The sequence below is a fragment of the Micromesistius poutassou genome (genome assembly GCF_964030765.1).
Source record: "Micromesistius poutassou genome assembly, chromosome: 8".
In the NCBI taxonomy this organism is placed as follows: domain Eukaryota; kingdom Metazoa; phylum Chordata; class Actinopteri; order Gadiformes; family Gadidae; genus Micromesistius; species Micromesistius poutassou.
The window spans coordinates 1,830,474-1,857,002 of NC_140278.1; the positions used below are offsets into that span (position 1 = coordinate 1,830,474).

At 50.4% G+C, this 26,529-nt stretch overlaps 2 protein-coding genes across 2 annotated transcripts; one reads left to right on the forward strand and one right to left on the reverse strand.

Annotated features, from left to right (window-relative positions):
• Positions 1–403: 403 nt before the first annotated feature.
• On the forward strand, positions 404–6,087 carry LOC311351682 (neuronal acetylcholine receptor subunit alpha-7-like; the record flags this gene model as incomplete). Its single annotated transcript, XM_084471848.1, has 11 exons — positions 404–455; positions 1,876–2,015; positions 2,311–2,359; positions 2,454–2,559; positions 2,762–2,841; positions 2,961–3,128; positions 3,585–3,779; positions 4,363–4,449; positions 4,553–4,662; positions 4,753–5,096; positions 5,387–6,087. The coding sequence occupies 11 exons, from the start codon at positions 404–406 to the stop codon at positions 5,649–5,651; spliced, it is 1,596 nt and encodes a 531-aa protein (XP_084327974.1). The 3' UTR covers positions 5,652–6,087.
• A 5,037-nt stretch (positions 6,088–11,124) lies between these two features.
• On the reverse strand, positions 11,125–26,269 carry snx27b (sorting nexin 27b). The gene is given in 14 exon segments (XM_084472168.1): positions 11,125–11,235; positions 12,926–12,988; positions 13,102–13,161; positions 13,914–14,042; positions 15,889–16,038; positions 17,485–17,574; positions 18,282–18,373; positions 18,376–18,444; positions 20,745–20,823; positions 20,986–21,090; positions 21,247–21,311; positions 22,280–22,472; positions 22,766–22,997; positions 25,389–26,269. Coding segments are annotated over 14 exon segments (1,704 nt in total). The 5' UTR covers positions 25,721–26,269; the 3' UTR covers positions 11,125–11,190.
• Between the last annotated feature and the right edge of the window lie 260 nt (positions 26,270–26,529).

A 26,529-nucleotide genomic window follows, 5' to 3' on the forward strand; every position in this document is an offset into this window, starting at 1 on the left:
TAATCAAACGGGCAATTTGTTTGCTTGATTGAGGTTCTTAATTAAATGCATCCTAAGATTAAAAGAAGAAAAGTCTTTGGAGATTAACTGCTCGACAAAACGTGTTAAAAACAAATCTACGTATGAGTGAGGAAAAAGAAAATGGATCATTTTCATGCAGATATTTTGTTGTTGTTCAAAAATGGAACTTTCCTCTGGGTTCCTCCCCGTCTCGTTTACGCCTCCTCTTTCCTTACCGCCTCCTCTTTCCTTACCGCCTCCTCTTTCCTTACCGCCTCCTCTCCATCACTGATACCTCCTCTGTTTTCTTTTTGTTTTTTCCCCTCCCTCTCCCTCCCTCTCCCTCCCTCCCTCTCCCTCCCTATCTCTTCCCCTTTCATCCATTGCTGTAGGGGAGTCCAGTATGAGGCAGGCTCCGGATCTCTGGCTCCTAACACTTGCGGCTCTGCTCCAGGGTGAGTGACTATTGTTTACGCCTCCAGTGACAACGTGCTCGTCCTAAGGGACAATGTGCTTCAAGTGCTTCTAAATGTGTTTGTGGTGCATGGACATTAATGACTTGTGCACTGTGTTTCAGTTTGCATAATGTAAGTCCAAATAATGTGGCAAACTACGCATGATGGATAGAAAGATGTACAGATAATAGATACAACATTTACTGTATTAACATACTGTACACACTGTATCATGACAGTAAACATAGAATGTGTCATTCACTGACCATCGCTGCAATCTGCTTTTGTGTATGGTGGGGGGCTGTATTGAAATGGTGTGGTCATTCGTACAGTAATATCATATTCACAGGGTTAGATGACACAGAGCAATACATACAGTCTACCACGTCAATGGTGGAAGGAAGGCAGTGGAGGGACCTACTGTGGCTGTTATACTGAGTGTGGGTCATTGCTTAGCCTCACATATTCCTGCATACAATGACTGTGAGCTGTTAGGGGCTACAGAAACAGCGTGTTGGCGATCCATCCACGGTGTAGTGATGAGGAATCCCTCTGCTGGCCATGGTGACCACTGACCAGCACTAGTAGCATGTTAACCCATGGTGACCACTGACCAGCACTAGTAGCATGTTAACCCATGGTGACCACTGACCAGCACTAGTAGCATGTTAACCCATGGTGACCACTGACCAGCACTAGTAGCATGTTAACCCATGGTGACCACTGACCAGCACTAGTAGCATGTTAACCCATGGTGACCACTGACCAGCACTAGTAGCATGTTAACCCATGGTGACCACTGACCAGCACTAGCAGCATGTTAACCCATGGAGACCAGCAGCATGTTAACCCATGGTAACCAGCATTATGTTGGGCTGCTGGTCTCTGCTCTTCCTTAATACATGTTGAGCCTTCATTAAAGAGCGTTTTAGTTGTTATCATACCATGAACATTGTGGATTGCATTGTGTAGATCCTCAGTGGATCACCTCACGGTTGTGTGGTTCTGACGGCCTCTGTGGCGTCTGGTGCCTGCAGGTTCTCTCTGCAGGGGAGGGATTGGCGGGGAGGGGGGGGGCAGCGTTCATGTGTGGCCACTGTAGAATAATCTCTCTCTCTCTCTCTCTCTCTCTCTCTCTCTCTCTCCCCCTCTCTCTCTCTCTCCCCCCCCCCCTCTTTCTCTCTCTCTCTCTTCCCCCCCTCTCTCTCTCTCTCCCCCCCCCTCTCTCTCTCTCTCTCTCTCTCTCTCTCTCTCTCCCTCTCCCCCCCCTCTCTCCCCCCCCTCTCTCTCTCTCTCTCTCTCTCTCTCTCTCTCTCTCTCTCTCTCTCTCCCCCCCCCTCTCTCTCTCTCTCCCCCTCTCTCTCTCTCTCTCTCCCCCCCCCCCCCCCCCCCTCTCTCTCTCTCCCTCTATCACCGACAGTGTCTAAGCAGGGTCCTCACCAGAGGAATCTGTTGAGGGAGCTTCTGAGGGACTATAACCCCATGGAGCGGCCGGTGGCTAACGACTCCAGCGTGCTCATCGTCAAGTTCTCCTTCATCCTGATGCAGGTCATGGACGTGGTACGGGTGAAGGCACCACCTCCATGCAGCACATCAGAGAACCATGAGGGCTAGAGAGCCCAGTGGCTAGTCAGGGTGTTCCAACTCCTGGTTTGAATCCTCTCTGCATACGCAGCGTTCCTGAAGGAATGCCTGCTCATCCATGACATGTAGATCAAAATGACTAAAGATCTTGAAACAGAAAAATCCTTAATTGTAGCTCTAATAGTGATACTAGTGAACAGTGTTCCTACACATACACACAACTGCATGTCCTCGTACAAAGTGATTTATGAAGTCTGTCACATGTTTTTAGGATGAGAAGAACCAGATTTTGACCACAAATGCCTGGCTGCAAATGGTGAGTATGTAGTCAGAGTGTAAGTGTGGAGAGGTGGTCACGGTGGGTCTTGGGTGTCTTTGATCTGACCCCGTTATTGGGATTGGGATACACAGCAGTGGTCGACCACTACCTCCAGTGGAACCAGTCTGACTATCCTGGGGTCAAGAACCTCCGCTTTTCTTCTGACCAGGTCTGGACCCCCGACATCCTCATGTACAACAGGTACACACACACACGCACACGCACGCACACACACACCCTGACACATACACACACACACACACACTCACACATGCACGCACGCACACACACACGCACACACACACACACACACACACACACACACACACACACACACACACACACACAACACGCACACACAGACTCTCACACGCGTGGTGAAGCGTCCCCCTCTCCTCCGCAGTGCTCACGATAAGTTTGACGCCTCCTTCAAGACCAACGTGCTGGTGAACTCCAGTGGCTTCTGTGAGTTCCTGCCTCCAGGTACGTCCTGCACATGCTCACACGTCGCCGAGCCAAGTGCTCTGAGCTCCCCGGGGGCCACGTCACTCAGGACGGCGCGTGTCCCGCGGTGCGCCGTGTCCTCTCCCGGCCTCCCACAGGGATCTTCGTCAGCACGTGCTCCGTGGACGTCACCTGGTTCCCGTTCGACATCCAGCGCTGTGAGCTGAAGTTCGGCTCGTGGACGTTCGACGGCTGGCACCTGGACATGCAGATGAAGGAGGCCGACATCTCGGGCTTCATGCCCAACGGGGAGTGGGACCTGCTGGGTAGGAGACGCGCTGTCTGCCCCCGCGGCGCTGGTGAACACAGTCCGTAATGACAGCAGCTCAGTGAGACGCTATCACACCAGCTATCATAAGACACCAGAGGCTGGAGCGTCTATACAACATTAGATCTCTCTTAGGAATCTCTCTCTCTCTCTCTCTCTCTCTCTCTCTCTCCCTCTCCCTCTCTCTCTCTCTGTCTCTCTCTCTCTCTCCCTCTCTGTCTCTCTGTCTCTCTCTCCCCATACTCTCTCTCTCTCCCTCCCTGTCTCCCCCTGCTCTCTCTCTCTCCCTCTCTCTCTCCCTCTCTCTCTCTCCCTCCCTGTCTCCCCCTGCTCTCTCTCTCTCTCTCTCCCTCTCTCTCTCCCCATACTCTCTCTCTCTCCCTCCCTGTCTCCCCTGCTCTCTCTCGCTCTCTCTCTCTCTCTCTCTCTCTGTCTCTCTCTCTCTCTCTCCCAGAGGTGCCCGGGACTCGTAATGAGAACTTCTACGACTGCTGCGCGGCGCCGTACCCGGACGTGACCTTCGTGGTGACCCTGAGGAGGCGGACTCTGTACTACGCCCTCAACCTGCTCATCCCCTGCGTGCTGCTGTCCTCCATGACCCTGCTGGGCTTCTTGCTGCCCGCCAACTCAGGAGAGAAGATCAGCCTGGGTGAGGACAGACCGGACCATAAACCATAGGGCATACAATAAAATGAAATCCTAAAATAAAATGGAGACATAAAAGAAAACAAAGTTTAAAAATGCACTGTAGAAAGTGCAATGTAATGTAACAAACGTAACAGTCTTCAGTCTTGTTTTAAAAGAGTTGGATCAGTCTTAAATCCTCAGGGAGTTTATTCTGCCAAACTGGACAGAGAACAGAGTAGCTTTTGGAATCAAAGTAGAATGAGTCCTTTTCTTATGAGTGGTGGACATCAGAGATTAATCCGAGTTCAATTCAATTAAATTGAATGGTTCCATCTGCGGTTATGGTTGAACTTGCCTGACTTGTATCCCCTCAGTGCGTCCGGCATTAGATGAACAACCACTTCACAAACACAAGCGCTGTGAAGAGAGCCCCAACAAGGTGGCTCCAGAAACGCTGAAGAGAGATAGATGTGTTCAGGTCAATATTCTGACGGATTGTGTGTACTGCAAGGCTGAAGACTGTGCTTGTCGATATGCAGTGTAGTCGCGAGAGTTTCCCCGTCTCTCTTTGTACGCTGTGTGTGTGTGTGTGTGTGTCCCCTCAGGCATCACGGTTCTCCTCTCCCTGACCGTCTTCATGCTGATGGTGGCTGAGATTATGCCCGCTACCTCTGACTCGGTCCCCCTCATCGGTCAGTCTCCCTTGTTGCTCATCTGTAACACCGCATGGACAGTGACCTTGTTGAGTCAAAAGCGATCCTCCTTCCTTCCTGTCCGTCTCCTCCTCCGCTGCAGGCCAGTACTTTGTCAGCACCATGGTGATCGTAGGGATGTCCGTCGTGGCCACCGTCTTCGTGCTTTGCTTCAACCACCACGACCCCAACAGCGGGGACATGCCCAAGTGGGTGAGTGAGCGCGTGCGTTGTTGGGGTAAGGAGCGGGGCGTTGATCTACGGGCGCGCTCGTCTCCAGCCGGCCTCGTGTTCTGTGTTCAGGCGCAGTTGGTTCTGCTCCAGTGGGTTCCGTGGTTCCTGCGCATGAAGCGGCCGGGAGAGACGGCGGAGCTCCCGCCGCCCGTCCCCGCCCACGTCGGCGCCCAGAGCAAGGGCCTGTCCTCGCCCACCACCACCGCCACCACCGCCACCACCCCCAACCCGGCCCCCGCCGCCATCCTCCCGCAGACGCTGGGCTTCCTGCAGGCGCGGCTGGCCCAGCTCAGCCCCCCGGGCCAGCCCCAGCACGCCGCCGCGCCCGGCGCCGCCCAGGGGGACCCCAGCCCCGGCTCCCAGCCGCCGCCGCCGCAGCCCAACGGACACCTGCCCTACATGGGCTTCCACACGTACCCCCCCCCCGCAGAGGAGGAGATGAGGGGCCGGGGGAGGGCTGGGGCTGGGGGGGGAGACGCCATCGGAGGGAGAGGAGGAGGAGGAGGAGGAGGAGAAGGAGAAGGAGGAGGAGCGAATGGAGACACACCACCAACCCTCCTCCACCACCACCACCACCACCACCACCACCACCCAGTGGCCCCGGGGTTGGAGGCCTCCTCCGCCCTGCCCCCCGCGTCCCCGCCCTTGGAGTCGTGCCTGGAGGGGGGAGGGGAGGCGGCGGCGGTGGCGGCGGCGGGGGGGGGGGGCTGCACGCCCAGTGCTGCGGCCTGCGGCCGGACCCCGTGGACGGCCAGCTGCAGGCGCTGCTGGAGGAGGTGCGCTACATCGTGGAGCACATCCGGGAGCAGGACCGGCAGCTGAGCGTGGTGGAGCAGTGGCAGTTCGCCTCGGCCGTCATCGACCGCCTGTGCTTCATCGGGTTCAGCGTGTTCAACGTCATCTGCACCATCTCCATCCTCATGGCCGCGCCCAACTTTGCAGAAGCGGCGTCCAAAGACTTCCTGTGAGGCGCTTGGTGTTGCCGAGAGACGACGGGGTTTGAAGAAGGGTTAAAGGAATGCTAATCGATAGAACACCAAAGCACCACACACGCTTTACTGACACCGACCTCATGACTGCACGTGTTCATTTTTCACCGACATGGGAAGCACCGTTCCACAGTTAGAAAGACCTTAGAAAACGTGGAGGATTGTGGAGGTTTACGTGGAGAATTGTGAAGTCATTTTACATGGTTGTATGTTCTATGTATGACATGGTACCATCACAAGGACAATCTGTGCAATTCCTGTTGCCTGATATGAATACATCGTATACAGCCATGCATTCAGCATTCAGCACAATTCTCAGCTTTCACCTAAACCATTTCATTCAACATCCATGAGTTGAAGAATATTTAAGAAGAAGAAGAAGAAGAAGAAGCTCCCTGTGTTATAAGAAGGAGGACTAGAATAACCAGGTCCACCAAAAGAGAGCCAACTGTCTGTGATTTGCTTACATGTTGACAGAAGCTGGTTTGGTTTCAGACTCCTACGTTTTGCTATTTATCACCCTGACCTCTGCCTTATGCTGTTCATGCTGGAACAGTTACTGCTGATTATTTCATATAAATTTGAGCACTAGGTTTATTAGGGGCTTGAAGGACACATCTGAGACTGGCTTTACCTCGGGCGTCTCCAATCTTCTTACCTTCTCCAATCTTCCATTTTGGTCAAATAATCATGTTCCGAAATGTATAGTATAACGATTATTAGTGCTGCATTTATCTGCAGAATTAGTGAGCAGCCATCTATCTGTTTAGTGTTTGTTGTTGTTAGTGTTGAAGCATGAAATCTGTCAATCACAGATTGTACAATGTCTTTTATTTTTTATATATCATTTTATGTGGACACATTATGGCTGATGAACCTATTATGTTGATGAAAAACATGCTTCTATTCAATTCAGCATTTTGATTCAAAAAGTAAAAGAGTCTATTGCAGTCACATTGAATGCTGTGACGGGATGGTTGCTCAACACATGGTTAACATTTAAAGAAAACAACTGCGTATAGGCCTACTGTTTAAAAGAATGGAACCAATAAAACACAAAAGCCCCTTTCAGCCCCACCAGAGGCCACACCTCCACGACCCCACCCCCCGGTTCCTGGACGGATCTTCTGGATGAATCTTGAGCTGAAATCTACAGGGGGGGGGGGGGTGGGGCCAGTCCTGTAAAACATGCGGTGACCGACAGCGCTATAAACATGCTGCCATGCAATTAGAATGTGGCGTGTTTTTTTACAGTCATACACGCCTCCCGACCTCCCCCTCTTCAGTTGAATTAGAACTGAGAAGGATGCGGATGAGATGCAGTGGAGGACAGAGAGAGAGAGAGAGAGAGAGAGAGAGCGAGAGAGAGAGAGAGAAGATAGATAGATAGATAGAGGTAAAAGTGAGAGCGATAAAGAAGGGACGCCATGAGAAGACAGCCCCAAAGAGAAAGAAAGAGAGAGAGAGAGAGATAAAGAATTGGTCTGAGACAGAGGGAGGGGAATGCAGAGGGGACCAGACGAAGGCAAGGCGCTGCAGTGCAGAGCAGCATCCCACGGCCAGGGAGGGGGAGGGGGAAAGTCGCTGACAGAGCAAACGTCGACCAATAAAGTTTTTTGACTGATTGGTCATTACTGGGGGTGCGGGGCTCAGAGCGTGTCCCCCCCTCCCCCTCCTCCTATGAGGTGCAGGGCTGCCAGAGGGTTTCATGGTCCAGCCTCTTATCTGCAGTATTGGAACATCTATTATGTCTCGTACTGTCAGAGGTTGTGGATATGGAGCCAGCCTCTAAATGCCCTTTTGAATCATGCACTTGTAGGCTTTTGTGAATGAAACTGCGTACTACTTTGATCTGTTTTGATTTGCAGTGATTGCTGTTTTTCCGTAATGAATAGAGCAGGGTTTGGCAGTTCACTATACCCATACTGCTACACCGTCCATACTCAAACCGTCTCATTCCTGATTGCACTTTGTGGGCCAACTTTATCTGTCTGACTCCTGGGCATGAATCAGAAGTTCTATGTCCCCTGGCCCCCACTGCTGGCTCCCACCTGCTCAGGGGGAGGCTGTATTGGTTATGTTTTTACGTGGAGAACAATGGATAGAGGTTCCTTTGATTCCAAGAGGTGAACACAGCCAGGCTGCACTGCCTTCCACAATGTACACAGTGCACACACACGCACACACACACACACACACACATGCACACACACACACACACACACACACACACACAGAATCTGCATACACATAGACATTCTGTGAAGAATTGCAAACATTGACTGTTTGCATGCACGCACGCACGCACGCACGCACGCACGCACACACACAATAACACACGCACACACACACACACACACACACACACACACACACACACACACACATCTAAAGTGAGGACACTGCTGCAGACCTATTGCAGTGGCCACCCATTCTTCCAATGCTCTCTCTCTCTCTCTCTCTCTCTCTAAAGACACATTATTGGCTGGGAGAGTAGTGGCTTGGCTGTACACTCTGTAGTACGGTTGCTCATGTGGAGAAAAGGGGCAGAAGTGAGAGCAGCGCAAAGTGGCCAGAAGAGGATTCTCAACCCTCAGCTGAATCAATGACACTAATGGAGGAGGAATGTCAGCACAAAAGCAACCACACAACATCAACCAAAACGATATACTGTGTATATATATTATACACAGGTTATCATTTACCAATATATATATACTGTGTATATATATATTACAAATCAAGGTTATCATGTACCAATATATATACTGTGTATTACCAATCAAGGTTATCATGTACCAATATTTCAGACCCCATTACATGAAGTGACACAATTTTATCATGTTGGGAACAACAGAATTGGTCTCATGGATCCATCATAACTATTTATACACTATCAAGCATATCACAAATAACATTTAATATATTTGTTCTTCCAATTTCCTGCACCCTCCAGAGCTGATGACCACACATCCGTTCACCGATAGCAATTCATTACTCTGAGTGCGAATCCTGATCAGTGGGTCGATCTGGAAAAAGACATTCTACAATCTAATGGATCATTGTCTCCCAAATCCCATGAGGAGAGTCTGGGAGTTAGGGAGCGGAGAGCAGTAGGGTGGACAGAAACAAGGAGAGGCCCACTGAAACGGGGCTGTTGTGTAATAAGGTTTGAGTTTGAAAGTGTTTGATCCTCTGTGATGTGTGAGAGACGGATCAGTCGCTGTGTAGTGGATCCACCATTCATACGTCTCAATCTAGAGTGTAGGTTATAAAAGGGCTCATGCTTGATTTGAAGATGTTATTTGGCAGAGGAGAGAGGAATACACAAATGACAAGTCCATTAATACTTAGCATCAATAAACAGTTTTATTTAAAAGAATATGATACATTTTATTACAGTTAGCAACTTACCCAAACAACTTTGTCTTTGAATTTTAAACATCACAATCTTTTACCTTAGCATACATACGTCTTCAAAAGCAAAACCATATCAGGTCAAATACCATAGAACTGGAGATGTGTTACAGTGTTATCTTATTAAAATAAATTAAATGTAGCCGACACAAGATGGCCATCTTTGTCTAAAAGAGAGGGGACTGAATGTGGACCGCGTCCACAAGGCAGCTTAGCCCGAGTCAAGACGACCCCCCAGGGTCCAGCCAGTGTCCGGGGAACTCACGAGACACAGTCAGCCTTTAGGGTTTAACAAACTCCACCAAATCCCTTTTACATTCCACCGCCAGGTCCGCTGGGCTCTCAAGGACCAGGTGGAGAAAAGGTACCAGGAGACACTGTGGTGGCTTGAGTAGCTCAGGGGACAGGACGCACCCGGACACTCAGCCCGGGTCCTGACAGGAACCAGGGCATTGTACCCCGATCCCTCCTCTCTCCACAGGGCCACAACACCGCGACCGGGAGAGTGTCTGATCAGTACCTATGACAACCCACATGTGACCGGTGTTGATGGATGACGGGAGAGGTCGATGTGAAGGTGTCCTATTGTTGATCATGTTGTCATGGTGACTGCGGGAAAGGGTGGGCGGGGAGGCGCGGGGGGTGACAAAATAGAAAGACTGGGCAGGGAGAGAACGACCCCTAGTGTCCCCAGTGAGAGAAACACACACACACACACACACACACACACACACACACACACACACACACACACACACACACACACACACACACACACACACACACACACACACACACACACACACACACACACACAGCTCCCAATATACTATTCACTCATAAAAGTCTATATTATGGCAGAATCCCTGGATAATACATGTTGAATATACACGTCGCTGTATTATACGTCTCTTCAGTCCAAAATAGCATAAAACTGAACTCTAGTCTTTTTTTTGCATTCTAATACCTTTTCATTCTAAAACCTGTTTCCTTGACAGAAGTCGCCAGCGTGTTTGGAGGTCATAATACTGTTGTTTAAAGTGCAAACTTTGCAGGACGGTGCCTGCTCGTCAATAAAACATTCCGCTATTTGTACACCCCCAATAAAAAGCATTCCCTAACAACACTGCTTATCGAGTGTGAGATGGAGAGACGGACCCAAAGAGGCCTGGGCCCTCCCCACATTTCTTCCTCTGTTCCTGATATGCCATATTCATGTACTCCCCCCTATTTAAAAATTCAGTCGAAGGGCCAAAACTGGAGCGGTGGGGGTACGCACGCACGGGCCTCCATTACAAAGCAAAGGCCTCTTTCGGGACGGGCCCCTGCCATAGCTGCACACTGGGGGCCAAAAATGTGAGAACATTCAGTACAGCAAACACGTCCAAAACACAGCCGGACCGGGGCGTGTCCTCCATGGCCTCCAGCGCCTCAAGTCCCTCTGCCCCCCCGTCCCACCGGCGGCAGCCTCGTCGTCTCTGGTCTCACTCTGGTCTCACTCTGGTCTCACTCTGGTCTCACTCTCTCTGCGTCCTGACGTCTACTGGTCGCTTCACGTGTTCCTCCACCACTCTGTTGGTCGTCCGAGGAGAGACAGGGGCCCGGGCACACAGTCCTAAAGGTACACCTCAGGGGCCCTGCCCAGGGGCCCAGTGTTCATAGAGTAGGAGAGAGGCTGGAGGGGGGGGGGTGGTTGCATATGAAGGTTCAGCGTCCTGCAGTGGAGGGGGGGGGGGGGGGGGGCGAGGAGGAGAGGAGTCCAGCTCCTCCTAGGTGAGGAGGAGGAGGAGCAGGAGGAGGAGGAGGAGCAGGAGGAGGAGGAGGAGGAGGAGCTAGGAGGCGATGAGTCCAGCTCCTCCTAGGTGAGGAGGAGGAGGAGCAGGAGGAGGAGGAGGAGCAGGAGGAGGAGGAGGAGGAGGAGCTAGGAGGCGATGAGTCCAGCTCCTCCTAGGTGAGGAGGAGGAGGAGGAGGAGGAGCTAGGAGGCGATGAGTCCAGCTCCTCCTAGGTGAGGAGGAGGAGGAGGAGGAGGAGGAGGAGGAGGAGGAGGAGGAGGAGGAGGAGGAGGAGGAGGAGCTATGAGGCCATGAGTCCAGCTCCTCCTAGGTGCTTCCATCCCTTCTGTGCCTCAACAGCTGGAAGATATTCTGCACAACGTAAAGACATCAGAGCAGAGACTCACACACACGTATGATAAAGGACACAACGTAAAGACATCAGAGCAGAGACTCACACACACGTATGATAAAGGACACAACGTAAAGACATCAGAGCAGAGACTCATACACACATATGATAAAGGACACAACGTAAAGACATCAGAGCAGAGACTCACACACACATATGATAAAGGACATGTGGTTGCTGCAGTATTTTTAGAAGGCGTTGGATACAGCTAATCATGACACCTTAATTTCAAAACTCACTAAGTTCAATTGATCTAAACAGTCATTGTCCTGGTTTGATTCATACTCAAAGGGCCGTGAACAATGTGTTACAATTAATAGTGTGAGATCCCCTTTTTCTAAATTGAAACAGGGATCCCTCAGGGCACTGTCTTGGGACCCATACTCTTCAGCCTCTATCAATGGTTTGCCAGATGTATGCCCAGATATAGGTCTACAAATGTATGCAAATGACACAGTTGTATATGAATCTGGTAAAACCAGTACTTTTGTGGCTGAGAAACTAAATGCCAACTTGGACAAAATATCATCTTGGCTGGCCTCATCTTGTTTAACTTTAAACACTAAAAAGACAAACTCTGCTTCTCCATCAAAAAAATACCTCTAACAAGCCTCCTGAATATAAAAATAAATGGTGCGCTCATTGAACAAGTTCCTGAAGTTAAGTATTTGGGAATAATTATAGACCATCACTTGAACTTTAAAAGTCATTAAGAAAAGGTGTAAAACCATTAAGGTAAACGGGCTGTTTTATGATTAGAAGAAACTGTCACTGTGCTTTTCTCTTTTTGAATTCTATGATTCTCTCACATATATCGTATGGCTTAACCACATGGTTCCAGGCTCAGAGTCATCAATTAAGGCCATAGAGTGTCTTAATAACCGAGCCTTGAAAGTCCTGGACAAGAAGAGAGTAAGGTATCATCACTGCCAAATTCTAAGCAAATATAAGATCCTAAGTTTTGCTAACTTTATTTCCCTACACTGAATTGGTCTACAAGTGCCTGAATAACGCTGCTCCCCAACTGCTCTGCAAGACAATAGCAAGACTACAAAGTGGTACCAGATCCACCACAGAGCAGCGTCAAAGGGCAGTTGTAGTATCCCCTTCCGCAGAACATCTTCTGCTCAAACTGCCTTTTCAATAAAAGGGACAAAGTTATAGAACTCACTGCCAGATCACTTGAAACACATCCCTACATTTTTCATATTTCAAAAGAAACACAAAATTGTGTCTAATTCAGCAACAATCTTGCTCTAATATTTTGTTTTTACACTGTGCTCTCTCTGTTGGTCTTATTTTCTCTTCCATTTTTATCTCACTTCCATTATCATGTTCCTATTTTTAATCAATCTGTATTATTATTTTTAACCAAAAGCCCTACTAGGGACAAGTGTTGTGAATTAGCTTTGACTAAAACACTACACGATGCACCGTTTCACGCTTATCTATGCTTTTGTATCGGTCCCTATTCAAATAAAACCTTAAATTAATAAAATGTAAACACAACACTCTGAAGTGTGATCACACACACACACACACACACACACACACACACACACACACACACACACACACACACACACACACACACACACACACACACACACACACACACACACACACACAGCGAGGCAGGCAGAGCCTTACCTCGCCAAACATACCATCTTTGCTGCAGTTCTTGTTGTCGTTGTCGGTGGCCTCCTCCTCCACCTGGGAACAGTGGATATGTTAAAGATATGTTATAGACATGTTATATATGTTATGTTATATATGTTATTGGAGTGCCAGGACACCACCCATCCCCACGCTCTGAGTGACCTCACCTCCCGCCTCCACTTGAGCTCACAGAAGACCCTCTCGAAGCACTCATGCATGTAGTTGAACTGAGGACACACAGAGACACGGGAGGAACAGCTTCAGTCGCTTTCCTTCTTTCAGGTTAAAGCTCAATAAGTTACAAAAGACAGGCAAGGCTACTTGATTTATATAGCACTTTTCATACACCAGGCAGACTCAAAGTGCTTCACATACAATAAAATGAAATAATAAAAGAAAACAAAAAGTAAAAGAAAACAAAAAGGCAAAGTTAAAAAATGCATACAATAAAATAAAACAATGAAATGGCAAAGGTAAGAAATGCATTGTAGAAAAATGCAATGTGTTTAAGATTTAGCAGAAAGCTGAAGCAAACATAAAGTCTTCAGTCTTGTTTTAAAAGCTGTCAGAGTTGGGGCAAGTCTTAAATCCTCAGGGAGTTTATTCCAGCTATTTGTTGCATAGTAACTGAATCCTGCTTCCCCATGTTTCGTGTCGACTCGTAGTGGAAGCATATCAGTGATATACTTCGGCCCGAAAGCATGTAGGGATTTATAGGTGAGCAGCATGATTTAAAAATCAATTCTCTGACATACAGGGAGCCAATGTAACGATTTAAGAATGTTTTGGTCTTTGTTAGAACGCTAGCAGCAGCGTTCTGAACAAGCTGAATCCATAATAGGCAGAGAGAAGGTTTTGTCTTACTTTAAGGTTTTACTGTCAATATTTTAATACATTTTTTATTTAACAACAGACCAGTAGAAAGCACCACAGACAGACAGACAGACAGACAGACAGACAGACAGACAGACAGACTCACGTATGGAGTGAAGATCTTGACCCAGCGGGGCTTCTTCTCTCCGCGGGCGTACTCGAAGCAGAAGGCCATCCCCTCCTCGTCCGTGTCCCACCGCTGCATCTCGGCCCACTCAAAGGAGATCACCTGGTTCTGGAGCACAGGGGCCCGGTTACTACCACAGCACACAGCGGGGCCCCCAGCAGGGCCCCCAGTGTTACAACCACACAGCGGGGCCCCCAGCAGGGCCCCCAGTGTTACAACCACACAGCGGGGCCCCCAGCAGGGCCCCCAGTGTTACTACCACACAGCGGGGCCCCCAGCAGGGCCCCCAGTGGTACTACCACACAGCGGGGCCCCCAGCAGGGCCCCCAGTGTTACTACCACACAGCGGGGCCCCCAGCAGGGCCCCCAGTGGTACAACCACACAGCGGGGCCCCCAGTGTTACAACCACAGCAGGGCCCCCCAGTGTTACAACCACAGCGGGGCCCCCAGTGGTACAACCACACAGCAGGGCCCCCAGTGTTACTACCACACAGCGGGGCCCCCCAGCAGGGCCCCCAGTGGTACAACCACACAGCGGGGCCCCCAGTGTTACTACCACACAGCGGGGGCCCCCAGTGTTACTACCACACAGCGGGGCCCCCAGTGTTACTACCACACAGCAGGGGCCCCCAGCAGGGCCCCCAGTGTTACTACCACACAGCGGGGCCCCCAGCAGGGCCCCCAGTGGTACAACCACACAGCGGGGGCCCCCAGTGTTACTACCACACAGCGGGGCCCCCAGCAGGGCCCCCAGTGTTACAACCACAGCGGGGCCCCCAGTGTTACAACCACAGCAGGGCCCCCAGTGGTACAACCACAGCGGGGCCCCCAGTGTACAACCACAGCGGGGCCCCCAGTGTTACAACCACAGCGGGGCCCCCAGTGGTACAACCACAGCGGGGCCCCCAGTGGTACAACCACACAGCGGGGCCCCCAGTGTTACTACCACACAGCGGGGCCCCCAGTGTTACTACCACACAGTCGGGGCCCCCAGTGTTACTACCACACAGCAGGGCCCCCAGCAGGGCCCCCAGTGGTACTACCACACAGCGGGGCCCCCAGCAGGGCCCCCAGTGTTACTACCACACAGCGGGGCCCCCAGCAGGGCCCCCAGTGTTACAACCACAGCGGGGCCCCCAGTGTTACTACCACACAGCGGGGCCCCCAGTGTTACTACCACACAGCGGGGCCCCCAGCAGGGCCCCCAGTGTTACAACCACAGCGGGGCCCCCAGTGTTACAACCACAGCAGGGCCCCCAGTGTTACAACCACAGCGGGGCCCCCAGTGGTACAACCACAGCGGGGCCCCCAGTGTTACAACCACAGCGGGGCCCCCAGTGGTACAACCACAGCGGGGCCCCCAGTGGTACAACCACACAGCGGGGCCCCCAGTGGTACAACCACACAGCGGGGCCCCCAGTGGTACAACCACACAGCAGGGCCCCCAGTGGTACAACCACACAGCAGGGCCCCCAGTGGTACAACCACACAGCGGGGGCCCCAGTGGTACAACCACAGCGGGGGCCCCAGTGGTACAACCACAGCGGGGCCCCATATTACAACTGGTTCTGTGTTCTGGACCACAGGGCCAGGTTACAACTGGTTCTTATTGGAACAATCCATTCTCCGTCCCGTTCTTACTGGTGACACCATATGTATTGTGATCCTGTACATTGTCTAAATACTGCCAATACCATATTTAGATTTTCTTTGTGTGATTTTATCTGTTGTGTGGATCAACGTGCAGGTGTCACAGTGGGGGGTCCACTGGTCTTGTTCAAGAGAACATGGCCGTACAGAACCCAACACTCGTAGGACGCTTGTAGGACGCTCCCATCATCTGCTCCACTCGGATGACATCCAGAGGTTTCTACAGATGTGTGTAGTTTGTAACCCTGGCTTGAGACAGGAGCTCGTGGCCTAAGGGGTCAGGGGCTGGGGGCCCTTCCTTGCCTCCAGCGTGCCGTTCTCCGTGCACGCGTGCAGCTTGAAGTGCTGGATGCTGATGGCGGTGATGACGTGGCCCTTACGCCGCGAGTCACAGGAGCAGTGGGGGAAGATGACCTCGTTGTAGCCGTCGCATCCCCGCAGCAGACCCAGATACTGAGGAGAGAACAGAACAGAATTAGAATAAATCATTGTATTCATTAGCATGTTAAGGGTGCAATTACTCTCAATCTGAGCCTGAACCAAATAGGTATAAATGCCCCACTGAGTAATATGAATACACATAATACCACTGTTTGGGAGTGCTGGAAGCAGCACAGGACTAGCACCACTGTTGACATTGTCTGAGTTCCCCAGCGTCCTCGCCTGCTTATTACGCCCTGAGGTTCCCCCAGCCTCCAGACTTCCACATGAGTCAGTCCTGCCTCAACAAGCCAGTCCTTTATATTTATTCTCAGCCCTTGTATTTCCCACAGGCCTCTCCCTCCCTCTCTGTCTGCCCTCCACCCCTCTCGCCTTGTCTGAGCCAGAGTCCTGGTCTGCACTTATTCCCGCAGACAGCATTATATAATCAGGGCGTCTTGAGCAGTGGCCTGTAAAGTCCGAGGCAGCGACTCCTCCTTGGTACCAGTGAGGCCAGCGGAGCATTCCGTCTCTACACATCATTACAATCCGTGAACCTTCACTGAATAATTACAGTATTTATTTTATTTTATTGGTTTATTTAAGACAGGGACCATGTACAAGGTTCATTAATTACGTGGAGCAAAACGATGGCTTGTACCAGATTATAGCTAAAAGCTCATTTCCATCTGCAGTCCCTGATTTACTAACGCATTGCCGAGATTTGATTGCTAGATTGTGAATTAGATGCCTTCATTCACTCTGCTGTACCGGAATACACTCCCATGCTACATGTTGATCAAAGTAGATGCTAAGTGTACCACAGGAGGAGTTCATGATCGACTTTAAAAAAAGTGCAGTCATAGCAGTTGTTTAAGTGCAGGAGAGGCGAGTAGATCCATTTAAATACACCGCTGTGCCGTCAGTTTAGAGTAAGGCACTACACTGGCTAGATGGGACACTGCAGTAGAGCAGCCGTTACTGCAGTGTGCTTATTACGTGAGGGCCACTGCAGCAAGGCCCAAAGCCACATCAACACTTGACGTTTGTACAACGCGTGTCCCCTACAGAGCGTGGGCTCCATGTATGTGGTGAGCAGGTTTTCTGTCGTGTGTTCTTTGTTGTGGCAGGTGAACGCCCCTCCCATGACCCGACCAAGCGGGTAGGGGGTAGGCTGGGTCTGTGGCGCTCTGGTTGATGTTGATTGCCGTAACCATGGTAATAACACATCCCACCCCCATTCCTAGAACTCCAATCCCAAAAAACAATTTTTAAAAAGCTTAAATTAAAGTTCATTTTAGAGCTACACTTCAATATGAACTTGAGATATTCCACAAAAGGAACTGTATCGCAAGTCAAGATGTCTTGAATGTTTAGAGCGGATCTCAAAGAATTACGAGGGTAATTACAACTTGATGGTGTGTGGCAATAAGATCCACGGCCGTGAGTGAGTGAGTGAGTGAGTGAGAGAGTGCCAACCATGGCCATCTTCTGCTGCTCCGCCAGCTTCTGCAGCTGGTAGGACTTGTGCTCCACCTTGATGAAGCCCTTCTTCACGTCGTCCAGAGCCTGGGGAGCACACACACACACACACACACACACACACACACACACACACACACACACACACACACACACACACACACACACACACACACACACACTTCAATTCAAAAAATGCAAAACCCTAAAAACATTTAGGCCATGAATTGATGGATTGAATAATTGATGTATATCATAATAGTGGAGAGGCTCAGGAACATAAATAAGTGTCTCATGATGAATCCATCTTACAGTCGTCACAATAGGATGGAGACTAGAACTCAAAGCAGAGTCTGCAGTGGGGCTCCAGCTTACCGCCAGAGTGGAACAGGATTCACTTAAAGTTTGGAAAAAGACAGGCCACCGGCTACTTACTCATCTCCACTTGTTCAATAGTAAAACACTTTATCACTGCAAACCACCTGGAGGGCTGGAACTTCATCTGAATCGACACCACTGGTAATAAAAGCTGGATGCGCATTTAAGTCTGCCAGTGTGTTGGTGTTGACTCAATAAACACCCCACACCTGGATCTGAGTTAGCCAGTGGATGAGCCCAAGCCTTATTTACCTACTGGACACATGTATTCAACCAATAAATATTCCAAGGTTATTCATCAACAAACATTGAGCTACAAACCAATGCCCCAAAAAAGACCCAGAGACACAAACACGCTTCACATGGAAATGCCAAAGCTGCATTTTTGCTCCGCACCTGGCCAAACACACACACACCTGGTGGAAGCAGTAGTGGACGGCCAGCTGGTTGTCGTTGAGCAGGATCTCCTCCTGGGTGGTGAAGAGCCACTTGCGCAGTGTGAGGCAGGTCCGGCCACCGCTGACGTGTAGTTCTGGACGTACAGCTTGTGGGGGAACTCGTTGGGCGCCAGCTTCCTCACTGAGAGAGAGAGAGAGAGAGAGAGAGAGAGAGAGAGAGAGAGAGAGAGAGAGAGAGAGAGAGAGAGAGAGAGAGAGAGAGAGAGAGAGAGAGAGAGAGAGAGAGAGAGAGAGAGAGAGAGAGAGAGAGAGAGAGAGAGAGAGAGAGAGAGAGAGAGAGAGAGAGAGAGGTGGACGAAGCAAAGATAAAGCTTAAAAATCTAGGTATTTGCTTAAAGGTTATAGGTGAATTTGGAACACACACACACACACACACACACACACACACACACACACACACACACACACACACACACACACACACACACACACACACACACACACACACACACACACACACACACACACACAATATCTCATCTATCATTTTTGATTGAATTGGCCCAGTGAGTCAGACAATGCTGATTATTGACACTATTGAGTGGTTGCATCAGAGCGAGCGAGAGTGCGCAAGAGAGAGAGAACAGCAAACCTTTCCCCAAATCAATAGTTGATGAACACCCCTCCCTGGGAGCCCTCTCTACACTATAAGCTCTCTGCATAGAGAGAGAGTACCTGGGTGAGAGAGCTAGAGAGCCATGGAGAGAGATGGGTACGCGGTGGCCCAGAGAGAAAGAGAGAGCGGGAGGGGTGGAAGATATTGGCATTTAAATGTGTGCTAGCAAAGAGAGGGAACTTTGTTCAATGGCACTGAAGAGAGCTCTCTGTGTCTGTGACACTGGGCTCCTGTGTGGGTGGACCACTAGCACTAGCACACTACGGCCTGCGAGGGGGACATTCATACTATTCATACACAAAAACTAAATATTGGATAGAAATAGAATACATTGGATTTTGATTAATGGAGGGTGGCTAAAGAGTGGAAACACTTAGTTCCCCGCCCCGCCCCCTGCTGCTCACAGCCCTAATGGAGGGCTTTAAATAGCACTGCCGCCGCTCACTAGGGATCCACAAATGCACGCGCTCCGCCGGTGCGTCCGTGCAGCAGCTCCTGCGAGGCCGACGCCGGTCGGCTGCTGGGTGTTGGGTGTCTCTGGGTGTCTGGGGGACTGGGGGACTGGGGTATCCAAGCACTGGGAGGTACTCCAGTTGCAGATCAACTAGTCTAGTTTCTGCCACTGAAACCCGTGACAGGAAAAGGTCAGAGTGGTAGGTGCTTTAAGCGCTTCTACCTGATGGGGGTGTTTGAGAAGGAACGCGCAGAGTGGGAACCAGTGCAGAGCCACACCAGTACAGTTCTACGGACTGAGTGGTTGTGCATGAGTTTCCTTTATCAGTTTGAGTTAGGTGGAAAAATACATCAATGTAGTGAGTGAGGAGGGTTAGGATTGATCATGATGATGATTTCATAACTAAGAAAACGGCTAATCAGAAAGGCCTCTCACACAGGCACCGAAAGTCGGACATTCTCCTGAAAAAGTGTCCGATTTGCCCCTCCGGAGTTTAACCTACCAGGCCCCTGGTGTCAAGTCCGGAGAATCTGAGAGCCGTAGAAGTCACAACGGGCGAGTGGGCGTGTTGCTGACGTTTCTATCACGCCACCCGCACAAAACCGGGAGAACACAAGGGTGAAGAAGAGCGAAGACAACAAGTCTGATCTTTCTCTTCTGTTTATATCGCGGTTATGTCTAAAACAGTCCTCATCACGGAGGTGGGAGCCTCGCCCGCCATCTTAGATGTTTTAACTAAAACACAGCCCCAAGTCCTGCCTCCTACACACTGTACCCAGGTCCACCCCTGGCCTAACGTTTGGAGTGTCTCCAATAAGTGTGAACACATCAGAGGGTTCCCACATTGCGTGTGGTTTCACTCTAAGGCCTTTCACAGGTCCACTGGGGCGACCAGGCCACCAGGGTATCCATGGCCCAGGGGAACGGTCCGGTGGGATCCAGAAGTCCTACCATGTCATAGCAGAACCTTGGGGGGAGATGGCATAGAGCCCGGGCCACACACCGGCTCATTACAGAGGTATTCTACCAACGTAAAACGTCATCCACATGAGTGGCTGAAGCTGTCAGAAGGGCTACAGGGCTGGTCCAAACAGTTCATCTGAAACCTTTACATACACCTTCTTACAGTCCGCTATTCCCGACCAACTTCACCAGTTATACGCTGACCGATCCCCTCTAGACACATGATTGGTCGAAACAAATATGAAGCGAAAGAATTGCTTGGCTGCCATCAGATTTGAGATGCAAGGGTTTCCACAGCAGCTTAAACCATTACACCACCTTTATACCGTACACACACTTGTACATGAACCTTACAGCCCGCAGACGGGCGAGTGTGGCTCTGACCTACCGAAGGTGTGGTTGATGACCTCAAAGAGGGCGAAGTAGCTGGCGGTCACGCTGTCCATGCCCACCTTCACCACCAAAGCCTGGACAGACGACGGAGGAAAAGGTCCAGAGACATCGCAATGAAATTAATGGAAGAGAGAGAGTCAGAGTGTGTGTGTGTGTGTGTGTGTGTGTGTGTGTGTGTGTGTGTGTGTGTGTGTGTGTGTGTGTGTGTGTGTGTGTGTGTGTGTGTGTGTGTGTACCTGGTAGACGTGGTCTGTGGTGGAGTTCTTGCGTACTCTGACTGTGACTGTGGTCTTGTCGGGCATGGCTATCCTCAGCTCAACATCAGATACCCCGTTGTAGTTCTACGCAGCAAGAAGAGAAGGAGAGATTAGTACAGACAATGAGAGCAGAATGTGTATGGTAACGTTGTTGTAACAACACAGAACGCTCAGTTAAATAAAAAGGGGCTGGGTTGAAAAATAGAATGTTCAGTCACTTTTATAGAAATGTTAACTTACCTCATCGGAATCTGACAGGAACTCTTGCATGATGTCACTCTCACCGATGACACGCACGGAGCACACTGCAGGAAAACACACACACACACACACACACACACACACACACACACACACACACACACACACACACACACACACACACACACACACACACACACACACACACACACACACACACACACACACACACACACACACACACCAGGGAGGCCATCAGAAAACTAGCACACATAAACAGAGTCAGACCCACAACCCCTAACACACACACACACACACACACACACACACACACACACACACACACACACACACACACACACACACACACACACACACACACACACACACACACACACACACACACTTTCAAAGAGAAACTACTCTCAACTCACAACTGTAGAGATTTAACGGGTTGAAAGGTAACATTAAAGAGCTATTATATGAGGGTAATTTATTTGAGTGAAATACGCTGTGAGAATATATTTTTACGTGCCTCTGCATGAGCCAATTAAGATTTTAGACCTAGAGTTCCAGCTCATTTCTGACCAATCAGGGCATCTCTTCCTGATTGGCTAGGGGTATCCATCTGGTCCATCACAACAATCTCGGTGGCAGAGAAACATAGGGAGGATCGTATAGTGGTTTAGTTTCAAAGTCTTGCCCTCTTCTTATCCTTCTCGCTCATCTCTCCATAACTCCTGAAGGTAACCTCCTCCCCTTTGACTCCTCCCTCTGTGGTCTCCAGATGACCTCCCCCCCTTTGACTCCTCCCTCTGGCACCTCCAGGTAACCTCCTCCCCTTTGACTCCTCCCTTGCGGTCTCCAGGTGACCTCCTCCCATTTGACTCCTCCCTTGCGGTCTCCAGGTGACCTCCTCCCCTTTGACTCCTCCCTTGCGGTCTCCAGGTGACCTCCTCCCCTTTGACTCCTCCCTTGCGGTCTCCAGGTGACCTCCTCCCCTTTGACTCCTCCCTTGCGGTCTCCAGGTGACCTCCTCCCCTTTGACTCCCCCCTCTGCGGTCTCCCTCACCCTTCTCCAGGTACTCCTCCAGGCCGCGGCGCCGGGCGTCCAGCTGCTGCTCTGACAGGGTGAAGGGCCACTTCCCCGGCAGCTTGGGGAACATGTAGTTGGAGAACTCTCTCTTCAGGTTCTGGTGCAGGATGGAGAACTCCCGGTAGCGCTTGGAGCACAGCTGCCGGCCGGCCATGTACACGCTGTACACCTGGACCAGGAGAAACCCATGAGCCAGAGCCTTGTTCTGCAGCCAACGTCAAGTGATTCAACCAGCCAGTCCCATCTGCAGGCCAATGCAACTTTACATTCCTCATCCACCTATCAGTTTAACAACATTCACATTTACACCACTTTATCCAAATCGACCTACAGGGGAGGCCAAGAGAGAAATCATAGCATAATGCCATCAGTACTTCAAATAGTACGTTCTGCACAGGCTGATCTAAACCAAGCTCCCTAAACCCAATGCATCCAGCCCACAGGACCCAGCCGCCGGCTCACCACAAACTTCTCCTGGCTGAGTTCCGTGTGTTTGTAGGTGGGCACGGAGATGGGCACGGCCTGCTTGTCAGAGTAGTCGTAGCAGGACTGGGCCGAGCCGTCGTCCCCGGGGTCCAGGCAGTCCGCCTCCTGGGGCGGGACGGACAGCACCGCCAGCACCAGCTCCTTCTCCCCGGCCCGGATCAGGTCCACCACCTGCTTGTGGGTCGCTCCCTCCACGTTCACCCCGTTTCTGTTGGGTGGAGATGGGAGACCAGCAAGAGGCAGGGTGGGGGCAGAACAGGGGGGACATAAATACAATAAATTAGAACAATAAATGCCTAATTCCCAAAGATTCCACTCAATATAAGAAATCCTGCATAGATAGGAAACTGGGACGGATAGAGTAAAAGACAATGCTGTACCTGAAACTAATGCAATGTCTGCCTTGATCATAATGCAGGATCCTAAAGTTACCAGAGGACTACGGGATTATGGGGGTGGCTCATGAGCAGGCCAGGGCCTGTGTCCGTCGTACAGCGATGCATCAGCTGGGCCTGCTGACAACAGTGATTCAGAGCACTATTGTTGGAGTCTATAATTTCCCTCAACCATAGAAACTTCTCTGCATACAGAGAAGAGCAGTCCCAACCAACCGACACAGACCCAAGCCATCCTGCGACACATTTTAATTATAAGCCAATATTTAACTTTACAGTCCACTAGAATTCAGAACGGATCAGGAGAATGACCTGTGAGATGAGAGCAGAACAATGTTCTTTGCTGAGGGCCACTCGTTTATGTACTACACCTCAACCTACCACCCAGAGTGGACGGTATGTTTATGTACTACACATCAACCTACCACCCAGAGTGGACGGTATGTTTATGTACTACACATCAACCTACCACCCAGAGTGGACGGTATGTTTATGTACTACACATCAACCTACCACCCAGAGTGGACGGTATGTTTATGTACTACACATCAACCTACCACCCAGAGTGGACGGTATGTTTATGTACTACACCTCAACCTACCACCCAGAGTGGACGGTATGTTTATGTACTACACATCAACCTACCACCCAGAGTGGATGCCTGCATGGCCTTTCCCTGCAAAAAGCTTGAGTCCACAATGAGGACGTTTGATGATGTCAACCGGTTTCATCCGATGAGGTAATACCATGAGGTGAGCCAGTTTCATCTATGACAAGGTCATACACCTTGTGTCCACAAAGGCCATTTACCACAACGTCTGCTCCCTTCACCCGTTCATCTAGTTCTTCCAATGTCCCACTTCCAACCCCCCCCTTGTGTGTGTCATTCTCCTGCATACCCATGGCAGCACAGGCCTTATGGACTGTAGGTTTAAACGGAATTGAAGGCACCAGTAAAGGGCAGAGGACACTGGCAGCAGCAGCAGCAGGGTATGCTGATGTTGTTACCGTTGAGGAGGCCGCCAGAGAGCGGTGACCTGTTCCATTATGTCACTGCTGCACTAGTTATAGACTTGAGAGTGTGGCGAACTGCCATGTGGGATAAAGCCTGCCCTTGTCAGCATGTAGTCTGATAAACCTCTAAACACTATTTTGGGTTTATGTAGGTCTACATACTATTTCTAGACCTATGAACGGTTTAGGCTGTATTTCAATTTATTTGTTCAACAGCAATTCAGTATTTCGCAAAGATCCCAATATTCCTGATATTACCCTGGTTAACATTTAAATGTATACATGAAGCCATATTTAAATACCAGGGCCAATGTCAAGATACGTAAATTAACTGGAAATGGCACATCTTTATTGGTAGAGATAAATGTTGGGCAAATGCATTTTGAGTAGAGAGAGAAAAGTCAATGGTGGTTTACAAAATAACCACGAGTGGAAAAAATGTAATGTTTGCCGTGTACCAATGAAGTGCCAATGCATTTCTACATTTGCATGCATACACATACTCTTGCACAGATATTGGGGTCAACAAACTGCCAAGTTACCACCTGCCATCCAATTACAATGCAGGACACACCATTAACTAACCAATCGGATACACACTCAAAGAGCACAACGCCAATCAGAATTGAGCTTCACTTGTTCTGCAACCCCCCTACATACCTCCCATCCATCGAACACACACACACACACACACACACACACACACACACACACACACACACACACACACACACACACACACACACACACACACACACACACACAAATCCGGTGCCTCTCCATGGCAACAGAGCCTAACATCAGCGAGCAATCTCTATGCATACTAACATGCTTGCAATTGAAAGACGTCAAACTCTTCCCTGTGCATCAGCACCACAAGAGAACCACTCCATCCCATAGCGGGCCCCGAACAAACTCCACATGCGATGCCACGATTGGGCAATCATTAGACCTGCACATTGTACACCTGATGCTTGGATCCTTCCATCGATTTGCAATCTGTACTTTCAATGTGATTGGGACTAAATGGTGATTGAACTTAGGATGATCTATAGATCTATACCCGAGGCTATAGAATACACAAGTCACCAATGTATGGGACTGCACACTGTACCTCATCGCCGGGCTCCTAGGTGGGGAGGGGGAGTTCAACACATGCAGCCCATACAGGCGCTCCGACGGCCACTTACACTTCCAGGATCCGGTCCCCCTTGGAGATCCCGGCTCTGTCCGCCGCCCCTCCGGGCAGCACCGCGCTGACGTGCTGCAGCGGCGCGTACAGCTCCCCGTTGATGCTCCGCAGCTGCCCCCCCTCGCTGACCTGTCCGCGGACATTGAAGCCGTAGCCCGAGTCGGACTTCACTATCCGGACCAGCCGCGGGCCCGACGTGACGGTGGTGGCCGTCGGGCAGGCACCGCCGCCGCTGCCCGCCGGTGTGCTTCCACCGGAGCCGTTGCGGGAGAAGGACTGGGCCAACGGAGGGACAGGCGAACTAATTTCTTCTCCTTTGACATCCGCCATTTTCTACAATAGTTGTGTCTTCCGTGACCAGTATAACGCTAAGGATAAAAAAATACCCCAAACATTAGCTCGTTGCAAGCTAACCGTTTGGCTAGGTGATCGCGATGTGGCGGAAAATGCCGAGTCCTTCCGATGATATACAGAGCCTGGGACCGAGTCCTTCCGATGATATACAGAGCCTGGGACCGAGTCCTTCCGATGAAATACAGAGCCTGGGACCGAGTCCTTCCGATGATATACAGAGCCTGGGACCGAGTCCTTCCGATGATATACAGAGCCTGGGACCGAGTCCTTCCGATGATAAACAGCCTGGGACCGAGTCCTTCCGATGAAATACAGAGCCTGGGACCGAGTCCTTCCGATGATATACAGAGCCTGGGACCGAGTCCTTCCGATGATAAACAGCCTTGGACCGAGTCCGTCCGATGATACACTGAGCCTTGGACCGAGTCCTTCCGATGATACACTGAGCCTTGGACCGAGTCCTTCCGATGATACACTGAGCCTTGGACCGAGTCCTTCCGATGATACACTGAGCCTTGGACCGAGTCCTTCCGATGATACACTGAGCCTTGGACCGAGTCCGTCCGATGATACACTGAGCCTGGGACCGCCCAGGTACGCTGTTCTAAAAGTTTCCTCTTGAGAAGGCGGGGTGGAGCTTATTTCACTGCATTATCATACATTTTAAGTACTTCGTACGTGAACTATTTATGAGTAGGCCTATGCTCTATATTTGCGTACATTTTGTTCATATGGCATTATTTTGTATATTGTATGCATTATTTCGAAATTGCAGTCAATTCCAC